The sequence below is a fragment of the Sander lucioperca genome, chromosome 7 (assembly GCF_008315115.2).
Source record: "Sander lucioperca isolate FBNREF2018 chromosome 7, SLUC_FBN_1.2, whole genome shotgun sequence".
NCBI lineage: Eukaryota > Metazoa > Chordata > Actinopteri > Perciformes > Percidae > Sander > Sander lucioperca.
The window spans coordinates 31,608,911-31,624,901 of record NC_050179.1 but is presented as its reverse complement, the minus strand read 5'-3'; the positions used below and the strand labels follow the sequence as shown (position 1 = coordinate 31,624,901).

General features: G+C 40.8%; 1 protein-coding gene across 4 annotated transcripts in view; it reads left to right on the top strand.

Annotated features, from left to right (window-relative positions):
* nf1a (neurofibromin 1a) overlaps positions 1 to 15,991 on the top strand; it is a 296,381-nt gene that overhangs the window by 111,885 nt on the left and 168,505 nt on the right. For all 4 annotated transcript variants that reach the window (XR_004897871.1, XM_036003223.1, XM_036003224.1 and 1 more), the window contains exons 22-29: positions 1,091 to 1,213; positions 1,785 to 1,868; positions 1,962 to 2,078; positions 4,214 to 4,395; positions 4,492 to 4,703; positions 10,058 to 10,219; positions 10,332 to 10,429; positions 12,766 to 12,901. Coding sequence is in view for 3 of the 4 variants with exons in the window: in XM_036003223.1 (XP_035859116.1) it covers positions 1,091 to 1,213; positions 1,785 to 1,868; positions 1,962 to 2,078; positions 4,214 to 4,395; positions 4,492 to 4,703; positions 10,058 to 10,219; positions 10,332 to 10,429; positions 12,766 to 12,901 (1,114 nt within the window). In the remaining variant the exon portion in view is untranslated. The remainder of the gene's footprint in view (positions 1 to 1,090; positions 1,214 to 1,784; positions 1,869 to 1,961; positions 2,079 to 4,213; positions 4,396 to 4,491; positions 4,704 to 10,057; positions 10,220 to 10,331; positions 10,430 to 12,765; positions 12,902 to 15,991) is intronic.

The following is a 15,991-nucleotide window of genomic DNA, read 5'->3' as shown; positions in this document are numbered from 1 at the left end:
GTTTTTCACATTATGCAAATTAGCAATAAACCATCATGGTGGAAGTTTATTGTCCAATAGGCTTTTTTGTAGAGCACATTGAGCTGGACTGGCATGAGAAATATCAAGTCAATCGGACTTACTGTGTGAGGAGCGTGGCCTTTCAAAATGTTGGCCTAAGTTATAGTGCCACCATCAGGCCAAATGGCATCATATTTTATGGGAAGTATAAGTATCAATTATGCTGACAATTTTCATGTTTCTAGCTTGTTTCCGCCCCCAGTAACTTGAGATAAGGCATCATTTAGCATAAAATGTTAAATAGGCCATGCCCACATGCACCAATCAATATAACACTTCAGATCCTGGTTATTGCTCGCCACCAGACCATGTGTACCAATTTTGGTGATATTCCGTCCACCGAGTTTTGAGGTACATATTTGTAGTATTTTTAGAGCACCCTATGGGTTGAGCTCAAAATCGTTTCTTATACCCATTCCTCAAGTCGGACTGAAGATATGTTACAATTTTTATGATTGAACATGATTGGACACCGTTAGTGAGTTATGTTTTTTAATTCTTTGATTGATGTTTTTTGACCAATCTGTTATAGTAGAAATACGTATCCCAGTCCTGCAAGGCTGCAAACCAATTTTGGTCTCATTTTACTGTTTTTCACATGCAAATTTGCAAAACAGTTATCACAGCGCACCTTTATGGTCCAAGACGCTATTTTGTAGAGCACATTGATCTGCATAAGTGTTAGAAATTTCAAGTCAAGTGGACGGTGAGTGGCACAACCTTTAAAAAAACGCTTTTCTATCAATTACATGGCCGATTGGGCTCATATTTCTTGGGGACCGAATGCACATAATTTCCAATCATTGGGCCAGGTTTTGTGTTTCTGGCTCATTCCAGCTTGAACCCATGGATTGCCGCTTGTGGCTATTTTCCTGAATTGAAAAAGGGATGAGATCAAGCACACACCTCTTTCCCTTTTTCAGATTTTAACGAAAGTTGGCACTGGGTTTTGCGGTACATCTTGGTGTTTTTGGTGCCCCCTATTGGTTAAACTCAAAATCTGTGTATTGACCTGTGATCCATTCCTCAGGTATGTGCGCATCCTGGGCAACGTGGTCCATGCAATCCAGATCAAAACCAAGCTGTGCCAGCTGGTGGAGGTGATGATGGAGAGACGAGATGACCTGTCCTTCTGCCAGGAGATGAAGTTTAGGTCAGTGACAACAGCTGATTTTTAGGTATACACACATCATTCAGGTCAATGACAAAGCCACCTCTACGACTCTACACCAGTTACCACTGTGCCACTTTTTTTATAGGATATAAACATATTAACTTAAAGCCTTGGTTATCTTGTTTCAAGCCATTCTAGCGTGATATAGAAAGCCTGCAGGAAGACTCAGCTTGATTTGTGCCAGTTCTCATTAATATTCAACAAGCTAAGCTGCTTGACTCTGATTGGCTAACAGCTAGCCAATGAGAGCCTGGCTATCAGCATCCTTTACCCAGCGCAACTGGGCGAGCTCATGAATAGTAATGAGCTCAGGCAACACCACGGAGGAGGTAGCAGTTCATTTTCACATTCATGACATAACACAAACGCATATGAACCTAATATATTTAAAAAAATACAAGTAAAAACGGTTTTGTGTGGCAGGGCACCTTTAAAAGCTGGTTCAAGATCTTATGTTTCACTCTACTTGTCCTTTAGATACTAATTTATTATCCCCCTAGGTCAGTTTTGAAGTTTGCACACATGCTCTGGTCTTCTTCTGTTATTGTAGGAACAAGATGGTGGAGTACCTGACTGACTGGGTGATGGGAACCTCTAACCAAGCTGCTGATGATGACATAAAGTGTCTGACAAGGTGCAGCTCTGTTACATGTGATCAACTCATCTAATATATTGTAAGAAATTGAGAGAGCTCTCTCCTCACTATTTTGTGTGTGTGTGTGTGTAGGGACCTGGACCAGGCCAGCATGGAGGCAGTAGTGTCTCTGTTAGCTGGTCTTCCTCTTCAGCCAGAGGAGGGAGACGGCGTAGAATTGATGGAGGCCAAATCTCAGCTCTTCCTTAAGTAAGAACACACCTGCACCCAACCTCCTCTGTGGCTTTGTAGCATCTGATCTTAAATTCATCTCAACAAAAGTTCACAATCATTTTAAGAGATTTAAAGATGAAGCACACCCTCAGTTTTTATCAGGACGCTTGAAACTGCATATTTAACACTAGCACTGCCAGACACTAGAAACGACAGACAGCACCGAAGAGCGGCTGTATCCTTTTGTTTGGCTGATGGGCGATCAGTCTCCATCTCTATAGCGCTGCGTTAATCTCTATAGCAGCAACACACACACCATACACAGCCAGATAGTCTTAACAGCTTAAACCCACACAAAACTGGTGAACTCTAAAATGTACTTTTTTGCTATATATTGTATTTATATATATTCATTTTTATTTTATTATTTTTTATATGTATTTATATAAAGAATGTTTTCACGCTGCCACCCAATGCTGTAATAGTCCGGTGACGGTCATTTGCACTGTGTTGTTCAGTTCAGTACCCACACAAAGTCTCTGAGGTTGTTGTGAGCAACTCCCGCAAATAAATCATTTCCATGAGAAAACACATCTATTTGGTTCTATGTGAAGCTGTTCTTAGTTGTAAGCAGCTGTGTAAACACCTGCGGTGTAAAACATAAAAAGGTTGGAAACAAATGTTGAAACATTGTAATCAATTTCAGCATTTTTATTTTGGCAATTAAACCAAATAGTAAATGTAATCACAGTGCAAATGATTACTTAAACGGATTTCGGTCTTTAAAAAGCTAAAAAGTCACTTCAGATAATTTAATGCTGTATAGAAAAATTGGTGAAACCAACCACACGTCTCATAACTACAATAGATGCAGCATTTTAATAGGCCCACGATTTCGCCCCGCTTTATCAGATTTTAACGATACTTGGTACATACGTTCAGGTCATGGTGTCATATGTCTCCATCAATTTTAGGTAGGATTGCTGTGGAAGAACCTGAGTTATGGGCAATTAGCAATAAATCCATCATGGCGGACCTTTATGGTCCATGACATGTTTTTGTAGAGGACATTGAGCTGCATATGTGTGAGAAATTTTAAGTCAATCAGACTTACGGCGTGAGGAGCGTTCCCTTTCCAAAATCGCTTTGATTTTATTATATTGTATAGTGCACAGATGGGACTCCAGTGTCGGGACACAACTTTTATAGTCAGACAAAAAGTGTGATAAGTTTCACTTTAATTTCTGCAAAACGCTCAGCTGATACTTTGCCTGTTAGCAGTAATTTGTCATGCACATGCATACTTGTAAAAGACCAATTAGAAATTTGGCACCGTTTGATTTAACGTGAATCGGTCCTTGGTAGTAGCGACGTAATTCGGTCGGTACCCAAAAAAGTACTGAGTTTGGATGCCCTGTGCCATTATTATGAAGAGCCAACATAGCTTTTTGCTGCTTCAGAAGGCTGTATGCTCAGCCCAACAATTCCACAACACACCACAATGGTGTGGAACAGAGGGAACCTACAATATATGAGCTACAGGCTAAAATAGAATAAGTTATACAGTTAATACAAATACAAGAATACAAGTTTCAGTGCGGTGTAAGAAATGAATACTAGGGATGGGGTTTGGAGGTGAGAGGGAGGTAAGGAGGTGTTTTGTGTGGTGTGTAAAATGTTCTAAATAAATAACAAAATGTTCAAAGAAAATAGGATAAATAGGTTTGGAATTATTTTTACAACTGAAATTAATTTTTTGTGTGAAATTACCGAAAAAAGTTACCTTTGGGTACCGGAACCTGAATTCCAGATACCCGTATCGGTACCGATACCGGAAAAAAAGTAAACAGTACCCAACCCTACATCCAACCTGCCCTGTACTTCACAAGAGTATCAGTTGTATCCCTACTGTAAATCCAAAGTCATGACCATCTGAGAACACATTTGAACAAGCTAAACTCCAACATGCAGCATTAACATACAGTATAGACAAGGACAGTTGGATGACTAAAATGAGTAAAAGAAAGTGTGAAGCATCATGAAAGAGTGTAAAATCAAAGCTTTTAAATATATTGAGAAAAAAGAGAGATTGGCCCTCTGAACTGGCGGTAAAATACCTGCATGGACAAACCCTTTCTAATGAATTAGCTGTTGTTTGTGGTGGTGTGCAGGTACTTCACCCTGTTCATGAACCTGCTAAATGACTGCAGTGAGGTGGAGGATGAGGGCCAGGCAGTGGGAGGACGAAAGAGAGGAATGTCCCGTCGCCTGGCCTCCCTCCGCCACTGCACTGTCCTGGCCATGTCCAACCTCCTCAACGCTAACGTAGACAGTGGCCTCATGCACTCTATCGGTAAGTAAGCCACAATATTACCGCTCATAGCATTTGAAAAATGTTGCTTTTTTTAAATAGAAGTTACCAACAGAGTTTTTCCATCTTTCTCCTCAGGTCTGGGCTACCACAAGGACCTGCAGACTCGAGCCACTTTCATGGAAGTGCTGACCAAGATCCTGCAGCAGGGAACAGAGTTTGACACTCTGGCAGAGACGGTTCTGGCTGACCGATTTGAGAGGCTAGTGGAGCTGGTCACTATGATGGGAGACCAGGGAGAGCTGCCTATCGCCATGGCACTGGCTAATGTGGTTCCTGGGTCCCAGTGGGTGTGTACCTCTTTTTTTTTTATTTAGGATTGGTTTCATACAACATTATGTTGACAGTGGGCATACATCTTAAATCCCTCCACTCAACATATAGTATGTACTAAGACTTGTAGAAAGTATTTTAGTCCAGACAGGCGCAGAACATGGACTGCTGCTGTGCCTCGAGCTCCTCTGCATCTTTTTTTGTTTAATATAGTTCTATTACTTATTTTGAGTTTTTTGCAAAATGTGCGACGCCAAAGCGAGCCCTATCATACGTTATGACAGAGAACAACTTCTACACTAGATCGTTGGTGGACAGTACTTTTTCATCACGACCAACAAACAAACAGGCTCGTGTGCAGGGGTCCTAGGCTGCATCTCATAACCCTTATTTGATAGCTCCTCGGTCCTCGGCTGAACCGTAAGTTGTTCTGTCCCTCCTCGGTGAAGGCCGTCTCAAAGCTCTTATTTCTGCCCCGAGGACCGAGGAGAGAGCATCGAGGAGGGATCACTGAGGAGCTATAGTCGAGGAAACACGAGAGCAGTCTTCCTGGAAGACATGCAGCTAAAGGAGTTGCTAACTCTGCCCAAACAGATGACGTATTAAAGGGATACTTCACCGATTTAGCATTAACCTTTTATCAGTAGAAACACGGTAGTATTTTCGAATGACCGTGCTTCCCTCCCTCATGTCCCCCTGAGACGAGAGATCTCTGTATTGTGGCTCTGAAAAAAATCAATGGACTACAGCCAGTAGTAGGAGCTACTTCCGCATGTTTTCAACCCGCCCATAGGGGGTTGGACTGTCATCTTTACCCGAAACTTGCTGAAGCAAAACGAGTGTCAGTCATCTTGAAGCTTCGCTAACAGGCTCCATCTTTTCAGCAGAAAACTTTTACAACAATTATGTGCATTCAAACTACCGCACATGTGTACCACCGGGATACATTGGTACAGATCGGAGAATATGCAGGACACTTTATTACAGACGGAATACTTGACACACTATGCGAGCTTCACCTGCTACGGAGACCAGCACCTTAGCCTGCAGTGTCGCCCGATGCCGCTAGCCGGGGAAAGGGACCTCGACAGCGGTGTGCAGGAGTGGAAAGCATCTAGGTGGAAAGCTAACGCTAGCCGGCCACCTGTTCCATCAATCCTGCTTGCAAGTGTCCACTCATTAGACAACAAACTGGACTACATCCAACTTCAACGAAACTCCCAACACGAGTTCAGAGACTGCTGTGTTTTTGTTGTTGTGGAAACATGGCTGAACAACAGTGTACCGGACTATCCAGCTACCAGGCCTGCTGCTCTGTCGCCGGGTAAGACTAGTGGAGGTGGGCTATGTTAACATGGACTGGTGCAGAAATGGGGGTGCTTGTATCCAACTAACTGCTAACTGCTGGTGGAGTTTGTGACTGTTAAATGCCGACCATTCTACATTCCACACAAGTTTACGGCTGTGTTTATACTCGGTGTTTACAGCCCACCAAGCGCTAATGCTAGTATGCGTTAGCTGAACTTTACGGAGCCTATAATGTGTGTTCACTAAATGTAGCCTGTTTCGTATGTCGTTTTTATATAATGTCGTTTTTATATATTTTAAATGTGTAACACCACTTGAGCCACGGTGAAACGTTTCGTGTATATGGTTGAAATGACAATAAAACACACTTGAGTTGAGTTGACTGTCTCACTGTCTGTCTGTCTGTCTGTACAGTAGGCGTGGCTTGGGAGTGCACTCTAAAGCAGCGAAGCAAGTGCATTCTGGGATTTGGTGTCTTTCATCCACATGAGCCAAAACACATTTTCTGGCTTTTCTCGGCCTAGAAGCCACCAATTTCTAAAATGTTTTCACATTTCCACTACGTAAGTGACCCAATTTAAAGATATATTCATCTTTCCAACAGTGGAATATCCCTTTAATATGATGCTTCAGAGGAAAGGACGTCTCATTCCTCTAAAACACATTTGCACGTTGCTTCTCTCCTTCCATGATTTCCTTGCGTCTCTCCCTTGTTTCCTTGTGGGAGGGACTAAGACGCAAAGAAGGGAGGCAAGTGGAGGAGTCTGGGATGCAATTTAAGGGTTATGAGATACAACCCTAGTCAGAAAGAGAGACTTGGCTTGACCCCTCAATCCCAGACTCTGTCATTGTACCAGAGGTGCTTTCCTTTCACCACCATGACCAGACAATATCATCAGTTAAGAGCAGACAGGGAGGTGTCTACCTAATGTTTAACAACAAGTGGTGCTGAGTAGATGTGGAGATAATTTCTACGGCTGTTCTTCTAATCTAGAGCACCTTATGATCCGATGCAGCCTTAATATTTGCTGGTGCAGTTTACATTGGTTGTTCTCACAGCGGTGTATATTCCACCACACGCTGACACCACCCAGGCACTAGACGAGCTGTATGAAGTTATCGACAGGACACCTCACGGCTGGAGATTTTAAGAGATTTAATCAACACATAAGACTCAGCTCTACGACATTGCTTCTGCACGACAGATTGGTGTGTGTTTAAGGACAACAACATGGACACGTACACGGAAGCACATGTGTAACAAGGTCATTGGCTACATCGACAAATGCATCGTTGACGTCGTACCAAGGATTACTGTATGGACTCAAATCAGAAACTCGGGGTTAACTGGGAATTCCAGGTATGCATTCCGGATAGATATTAGCATTGCAAAGAGTCAATACATTAACAAAGTTGAGTCTAACTACCACGGCTCCAACACCAGAAACCGTAACAGACAGGAAAAGTAGCAGTGTTGAGGCAATGTCTGCATCTCTCCCAGATGAGCTGAAGAACTTATATGCACGCTTTAAGGATCAACTCACAGGCTGGAAGTACAGGACTGCTGCCCACTAGTAATATTCAAGGCGGATGTGTGCAGACCTTTCAAAAGGATTAACCCACACGTGGCCACGGGAACTAGGGGTGCGAAGGGTGCTGCAGCACCCCCTAGGGAAAGGACAAACTACTACAACCATAATTTAAAAAAGATTTTTTTTTTTTTTTTTTAATAAATTGATTATTAACATAAACCTAATCCCTTTCATTACAATTTAAATGTAATACATTTTAAAATTTGGTAAGTAAGAGATAAACACATAATTTGATTAGAATGAATCTGCCGATTTTGCCGCACCTCTGACGCTCATTCATTAGTGAAGGTAGTTGTGGAAACTTTCCCAGCTGGTCAACAGTACAGAAGTTAGCTAGCCATGGCACAAAAGCGCATTTTGGATTTCTTTATAAAAAAAAAAAAAAAAACCTCTGTTACAACTGTAACCGAAAGAAGTACCAGCAGCACCTCTGCACCTGTCACTCCCAGAGCGACCCTGCTAGCAACAGACGACAAGGGAGCTAATCTTGTAAGCCAAGCTAGCAGCCACAGAGGGAACATCAACAACGTCAACTCAGTGCTGCCAGCCTCGGGGTCGGGCTTTTCCTGATAGATGTTTTGGAGATGAGGATTTTTCCAGTTCTTTTCCGCCTCAGTGGTTTGAAAAATGTAGGTGGATACACTATGACATTGAGAATGATTGCACTTTCTGAGAATGATTCACACTGTTTTGCTTGTATCCAGGCTGTTGAGAAAAAACATAAAATGGCCGGATAACATATAAAGGCCGGATAATGGCCCCAACAGTGCTCACTGGAACTTTCAGAAGTTTAGATATTCGTCTGTAACCAGTGCCATCTGTATGTTTTTCTACAATAAGCTTGCGAAGGTCTTGGGACAGCTCTTTGCTTTTACCCATCATGAAATGCTTCTTGAGTGACACCTTGGTAATGAGAAATCTTTTTATAGGCCATCAATTAGGACTAATCCAGCTGATATTAATTTGCACTAATAGGGGGCAAGATTGCTTCCTAAATATTGACAGATTTCAGCTGGTTTATTGGCTTCCCATGCCTTTTTACACCCCTTTTTCTTCATGTGTTCAATATTTAATCCCATTATCATTCCACTTTATTACACATAACTTTTTTCATGAACATACATGTTTTGCTATCTTTGTATGTGTGGATTACTTGGTTGTTACTGACATCTGGTGAAAGTTTCATTCCAATAGCCCCATCGGAAATATATGTATTGGGAAAAATGTTGACACGTTCAATACTTATTTTCCCTGCTGTATGTAAGGATAAGGTTAGGGGTGGTTTAGGTCTTCCTCAATTTCGCCTTTATTACTGGGCTGCACATTTGAGTGTTCTCCCTCTGGCACCAAAGCCTTTCACCAGACTCCACTTTAATAAGGACAGCATCTTGGCTCCAGATTGAACAGGAAGCATGTGGACCTACATCCCTCTTAGCGCTTTTGAATAATCCCGACAAAGTTAAAATCCTGACTAACATAACCAGCCCTGTTGTTCTGAACTCTCTTCGAATATGGAGGCAAATCCCAACCTTTCTCAAGTTGCCCAAAGTCTACCTAGATAGCCCTATTGGCAAAAACATGCCTTCTCTCCGGATTTAAATTATCCAACTTTTTCTGCCTGGAAAGATAAAAGTATAGTCACAACTGGTGACCTGTACATTGGAGGAAAATTAGCATCTTTTCACCAACTGCGACAGTCTCATTTCCTACCAGCATCAATTTTTTTCAGATACCTCCAAATAAGAAATTATGTTTGAACTCATCTCCCGGGGCTACGAAAAACAAACCTATAAACACCATACTCACGTGCCCTATTCGTCACAGCGCTAACAGTAAGGGGTCAATCTCGTTTCTATACTCACTTTTGCTAGCCCATGTAACCCTATCTGATACTAAAATAAAGAAGGTTTGGGAAGAAGAAATGGGAGCCGAAATCACTGATGATACCTGGAGTGCAATTCTTGCAATGATATCCAAAAGTTCCATAAACGCATTTCATTACTGGTTCTGTAATGGTTTGCTTGCTTATCTGGACATTTATTGTACAGTATTGCCACCTCGTAGTCCATGGGGTGCTGTAATGTATATTGTGCTTGTCCTGGAAAAACTCAATAAAGAGATTTTGAAAAAATACAGATTTTGCTTTTACTTGTGTGTTTGTGTTGTTTTGTTGTTATTGTTTTTTTGTTATTTATTGAGCATTGTTGGATGTGCCTGAGGCCTAAGATTTTATTTGCCAACGACTGCTTGTTATTGTTTACATGACAAATAAACAACCTTAAACCTTGAAATTTTTCCTTGACCGCTCAGCACAGGTATGTTGGAACATACAGTGCATGCATGTGGGGAAAAAATTTACAATTTTGCATTAACATATATCCATAAAACTTTTTATGATATATATATATATACTCATATATATCGATTCAGTGATATATATATATATATGTGTGTGTTTGTTGTCTTTCCAGGATGAACTAGCCCGAGTCCTGGTGACGCTGTTTGACTCCCGCCACCTCCTCTACCAGCTCCTGTGGAACATGTTCTCTAAAGAGGTGGAGCTGGCCGACTCCATGCAGACTCTCTTCAGAGGAAACAGCCTGGCCAGCAAAATAATGACCTTCTGTTTCAAGGTAGAAAACACAGCACAACCCCTGCCATGAAATAATTAGAAATGTCTGATCTAAAACATCTGCCTACAAGGACATATATATTATTGACTGGATTTATATTGTCTTGTGTCAGGTATATGGGGCAGCATACCTGCAGAAGCTACTGGAGCCTTTATTAAGAGGGGTCATCACCACCCCTGAACACATCAGTTTTGAGGTGGATCCTACCAGGTAAGTACTAGGGCCGTTGGAACGAATTCTGAAATTCGAAAATAATTAGAATATTAAAAAAATCAATACTATTCGAATGCTAAAATTACTATTCGAATATTGCTTTTTTATGAATTTTTTAAATGTTTTATATGCAATCTTGCCTTTCTCGTCACCTTGGCCTATACGCATGTGAAAATTAAATGCTTTTGTTTAGTCTGATGAACAATAAAGTTTTTGAATCGTATCACAATCGTACACGTTCCCTTAATACATACATCCACACGGTATCATCATCACAATACTATCAAAAATGGCGGAGAGCGACCTGAGGGCACACCTGACAACGTTACACCCTGACAAGCTAGGCGATCTGTCCAAAGAATTGCCACTAAAAACGGGCAAGAATTACTTTTCTTCTGCCTCTCTCCTCATCACGGGGCTTACCCATGGATGTATTAGGGCTTACCAGCTGTCCACCAGGTGATAACGGACAAACTGTTACGGTTCAAATGTAAAGATATGAGACCGATCAACATCACGCAGGGGTCTGGATTTAAATATTTTATTCACGAGCTTGAGCCAAGTACATTAAAGTTGACAAATTAAAGTCATTCATTTTGTCCCGCTATTTTATTGTTAATAAGAAAGCGATCACCTGTTTTCAAAAGTTTGTTTTGTAATGTTAGTAGTCCCTCTAGTGGACAGAATGTGTAACAATAACCACATGCTGATAGTGGCATTGGCGTTCCATAAGCCTGTGTAATATCTTAAATATTAATAACAGGATGAATTTGAGCATTTAATATTCGAATATTATTTGAATATTAAATAAAATAACGAATGGAATTCAAATAGTATTATAGAGGAAGACTGACAGCCCTAGTAAGTACATGCATCATCATGCTCTGACAACATTCACTGTAGTATTCATATTGTCAGACAGTAAATTGTCAAATAAATAATCCAATAAGACAAGAACTCATTCTAAACTATTGTTATCCATGTCTGTGTTATATAGAATGATGCTCTGACAACATTCACTGTAGTATTCATATTGTCAGACAGTAAATTGTCAAATAATCCAATAAGACAAGAACTCATTCTAAACTATTGTTATTCATGTCTGTGTTATATAGAAGCTCTCACAGCAGGATACTGTTAGAATACTAAATGTGATATTCTCATATATTCTCTATACATTATTATTAATAATTAATAATTAGGGCTGTCAATCAAATAAAATATGTAATTGTGATTAATCGCATGATTGTCCATACATAACTCGCGATTTCTCACAAATTAATCAAACATTTTTTTAATCTGTTCTAAATGTACTTTAAAAGTGATATTTTCAAGTTTTTAATGCTCTTATCAACATGGGAACAGACAAATATGCTTGCTTTATGCAGATGTTTATTATTATAGCAACAATCCAAAACAAACTCAAGGCAAACTCAAGCCCATCAAGCAACAACAGATGGGCATTTTGACCTGAATGGGACATTACTTGGCTTATTACACGGCTTGGTTGGATACTTGATTCGGACTGGTTCATCACAGCATTCTGGTTCAACTCCCAGTACGGACCAAAGTACAGAGTGTGGATTGGTAGCTGGAGAGATGCCAGTTCACCTCCTGGGCACTGCCAGGTGCTCTTGAGCAAGGCACCGTACCCCGTACATACAATATATATATATATTGTATGTATGAACTGAGGGCAGGGCTCATAACTAATTTCTTCCCCATCCTCCCAAAATACAATTCTTCTTTGTTTTTTTAGATTATCATTAGATTTGTTTTTTTTAAATAGATAGATAATTTCTTGGCCATTTTAGGCCTTTATTTGATAGGACAGCTTAGACATGAAAGGGGAGAGAGAGAGGGAATGACATGCAGCAAAGGGCCGCATGTCGGAATAGAACCTGCAGCTGTTGCGGTGAGGACTGAGCCTCTGTACATGGGGCGCACGCTCTACCAGGTGAGCTACCCAGGCGCTCCACATTATCATTAGTTAGAATAATTGAAAGTGACCTTTAACATAAATAAAACATACAAATGATTAGATGATCAATCATCAACATTTTTATTTAAATTCATCTGAAAAAATTGAAAGTCGAGGTAAATCACACCACAAACAAAGGCCAAGTTGGCAACAACAGTGCTGTCCTTCTTAAGAAGAATGTAGTCCCTTTTTGAGGGCCCTATGCAAAACAAGTTTTTGCAAATACTTGTTACTCAAGTGTTTGACTCATAAGTGATCGTTTTATAAGACAATTTCTCAGTAAATAATAAATAAACATGAAGCCTAAGAATTGAAAGCCTTACTGACAGGAGCTTCTTGTTTGTTTCATAAGGCTGGAGCAAGGTGAGAACCTGGAGGACAACCAGAGGAACCTCTTGCAGATCACCGAACGGTTCTTCCAGGCCATCATCGGTTCATCCAGCGAGTTCCCCCCACAGCTCCGCAGTGTCTGCCACTGTCTTTACCAGGTAGACCCCCCCCTTCTCTCACTCTACCATGGCACCCAGCTGCTCACCCAGCCTCTCTGCCCTTACCTGTGTGTGTGCAGTGTCACTTAAACATTTCAAGCTTCTGCCTCTTCAGTCAATGCGCAGCTATACATACCTTTTAACTATATACATTCTGCTGGACCAATACATCAAGACCTTTCATTGATCATTTTCATATCCCAAAGGTTCCATATGCTTAGTGTTTCTCCTCAGAATTTTTTTCATTAGATACATAGGGTTGGAAAACCCCTGAAGCACCATGGGACACTAAACGTGTAAAACAGGACCTTGTTTTCCTAGCTTTTGCCATCATGACAGTTTATTGTTTACTGTCCTCACTATAGTTCATCAGAAGCGCTGCTTTCCAGTTGGACCAAAACTGATACAATATAAGCACCTGCAGCAGGAATACTACAAACATACGGCTGCAGCTAACAATTCTTTTTATTATCTAATAAGCTGAGAAGTACAGACGTGCTCAAATTTGTTGGTACCCTTACAGCTCATTGAAATAATGCTTCATTCCTCCTGAAAAGTGATGAAATTGAAAGCTATTTTATCATGTATACTTGCATGCCTTTGGTATGTCATAGAATAAAGCAAAGAAGCTGTGAAAAGAGATGAATTATTGCTTATTCTACAAAGATATTCTAAAATGGCCTGGACACCTTTGTTGGTACCCCTTAGAAAAGATAATAAATAACTGGATCATAGTGATATTTCAAACTAATTAGTTTCTTTAATCAGTATCACACATGTCTCCAATCTTGTAATCAATCATTCAGCCTATTTAAATGGAGAAAAGTAGTCACTGTGCTGTTTGGTATCATTGTGTGCACCACACTGAACATGGACCAGAGAAAGCAAAGGAGAGAGTTGTCTGAGGAGATCAGAAAGAAAATAATAGACAAGCATGGTAAAGGTAAAGGCTACAAGACCATCTCCAAGCAGCTTGATGTTCCTGTGACAACAGTTGCAAATATTATTAAGAAGTTTAAGGTCCATGGAACTGTAGCCAACCTCCCTGGGCGCGGCCGCAAGAGGAAAATCGACCCCAGAGTGAACAGAAGGATAGTGCGAATGGTAGAAAAAGAACCAAGGATAACTGCCAAAAAGATGCAAACTGAACTCCAAGGTGAAGGTACGTCAGTTTCTGATCGCACCATCCGTCCCTTTTTAAGCGAAATTGGGCTCCATGGAAGAAGACCCATGAGGACTCCACTTTTGAAAGAAAAACATAAAAAAGCCAGACTGGAATTTGCTAAAATGCATATTGACAAGTCACAATCCTTCTGGGAGAATGTCCTTTGGACAGATGAGTCAAAACTGGAGCTTTTTGGCAAGTCACATCAGCTCTATGTTCACAGACGAAAAAATGAAGCTTTCAAAGAAAAGAACACCATACCTACAGTGAAACATGGAGGAGGCTCGGTTATGATTTGGGGCTGCTTTGCTGCGCCTGGCACAGGGTGCCTTGAATCTGTGCAGGGCACAATGAAATCTCAAGACTATCAAGGCATTCTGGAGCGAAACGTACTGCCCAGTGTCAGAAAGCTCGGTCTCAGTCGCAGGTCATGGGTCCTCCAACAGGATAATGACCCAAAACACACAGCTAAAAGCACCCAAGAATGGATAAGAACAAAACATTGGACTATTCTGAAGTGGCCTTCTATGAGTCCTGATCTGAATCCTATCGAACATCTATGGAAAGAACTGAAACTTGCAGTCTGGAGAAGGCACCCATCAAACCTATGACAGCTGGAGCAGTTTGCTCAGGAAGAGTGGGCCAAACTACCTGTTAACAGGTGCAGAAGTCTCATTGAGAGCTACAGAAAATGTTTGATTGCAGTGATTGCCTCTAAAGGTTGTGCAACAAAATATTAGGTTAGCGGTCCCATCATTTTTGTCCATGCCATTTTCATTTGTTTTCTTATTTACAATATTATGTTGAATAAAAAATCTAAAGCAAAGTCTGATTTCTATTTAAATATGTAATAAACAATGGTGGATGCCAATTACTTTTGTCAGTTTCAAGTTATTTCAGAGAAAATTGTACATTCTTCATTTTTTGTGGAGGGGTACCAACAAATTTGAGCACGTCTATCTTTTCGAGGAAACAATTGTTATATTTGTTTTATAAAATGTTAGAAAATATTGGTATCACAATTTCCTAAAGACTGGGATGATATATTGTACTGTAAGAGAAGACAAAAACATTTGGAAATTGGACCCAGAATTTTTTCTTAAACGGTTGATCGTTTATTAAATTGTTTATTAATTTTCTGGAGGAGATGGGGCCTTACTGACAATGGCAAAAACTAGTAAAATGAGGCTCTGGTTGAAGAAAAACAAGTTCAGATGGGGTAATGCAGGCTTCATTGCCAGTTTTATAATGGGTGATATTCTCCCAGACCACACTGCAATGATTCCCCTGTCAGACGTGATAAAAAACTGTGTGATCACACCTAATCCTTTCCATTGCCATGGTGTCAGCCAAGACTCTACTGTGTGTGTCTCTGTTGGATCAAATGAGTGGAGAAGAAAATCTTCCGCACAGTTGTCCTCTTCCTGTGTCTGTCAAATCAGCTGGGGGTCTCATTTATAAATGTGGCGTACGCACAAAATGGGGCTGAAAATGTGCGTACCCCACTTCCCATGCAAAGGTTATTTATAAAAAAAAAAAAAAAAAAACCAAAAAAAAACGGGAGAATGTGTGGTCCTCCACGCAAACTCTGACCCATGCGTACGCACATTTTGGAGACAATGGGAATTGGCGATGGTGAGGTGGTGAACTGAAGTCAGACTGCAGAAAGTAAATGTGGGAAAAATGTAATATTTTCAAGTATTGATGCCTCATGCACATTTTTTTCTTTTTTTTTTTTAAGATCAATTTTTTATTGTTTTTTATCATTAGACATACAGAACAGAGAAACACAAATTGAATTAAAGCTGCAAGCAGCGATGGACGGGCCCTCGCTCCTCTGCGCGCGTCGGGGTTAGCGGCGATCACCGCTCCTTGCGACCGTGCATTTGCGCGGCACTCAGACACCGCAAACCATCACCAATGAA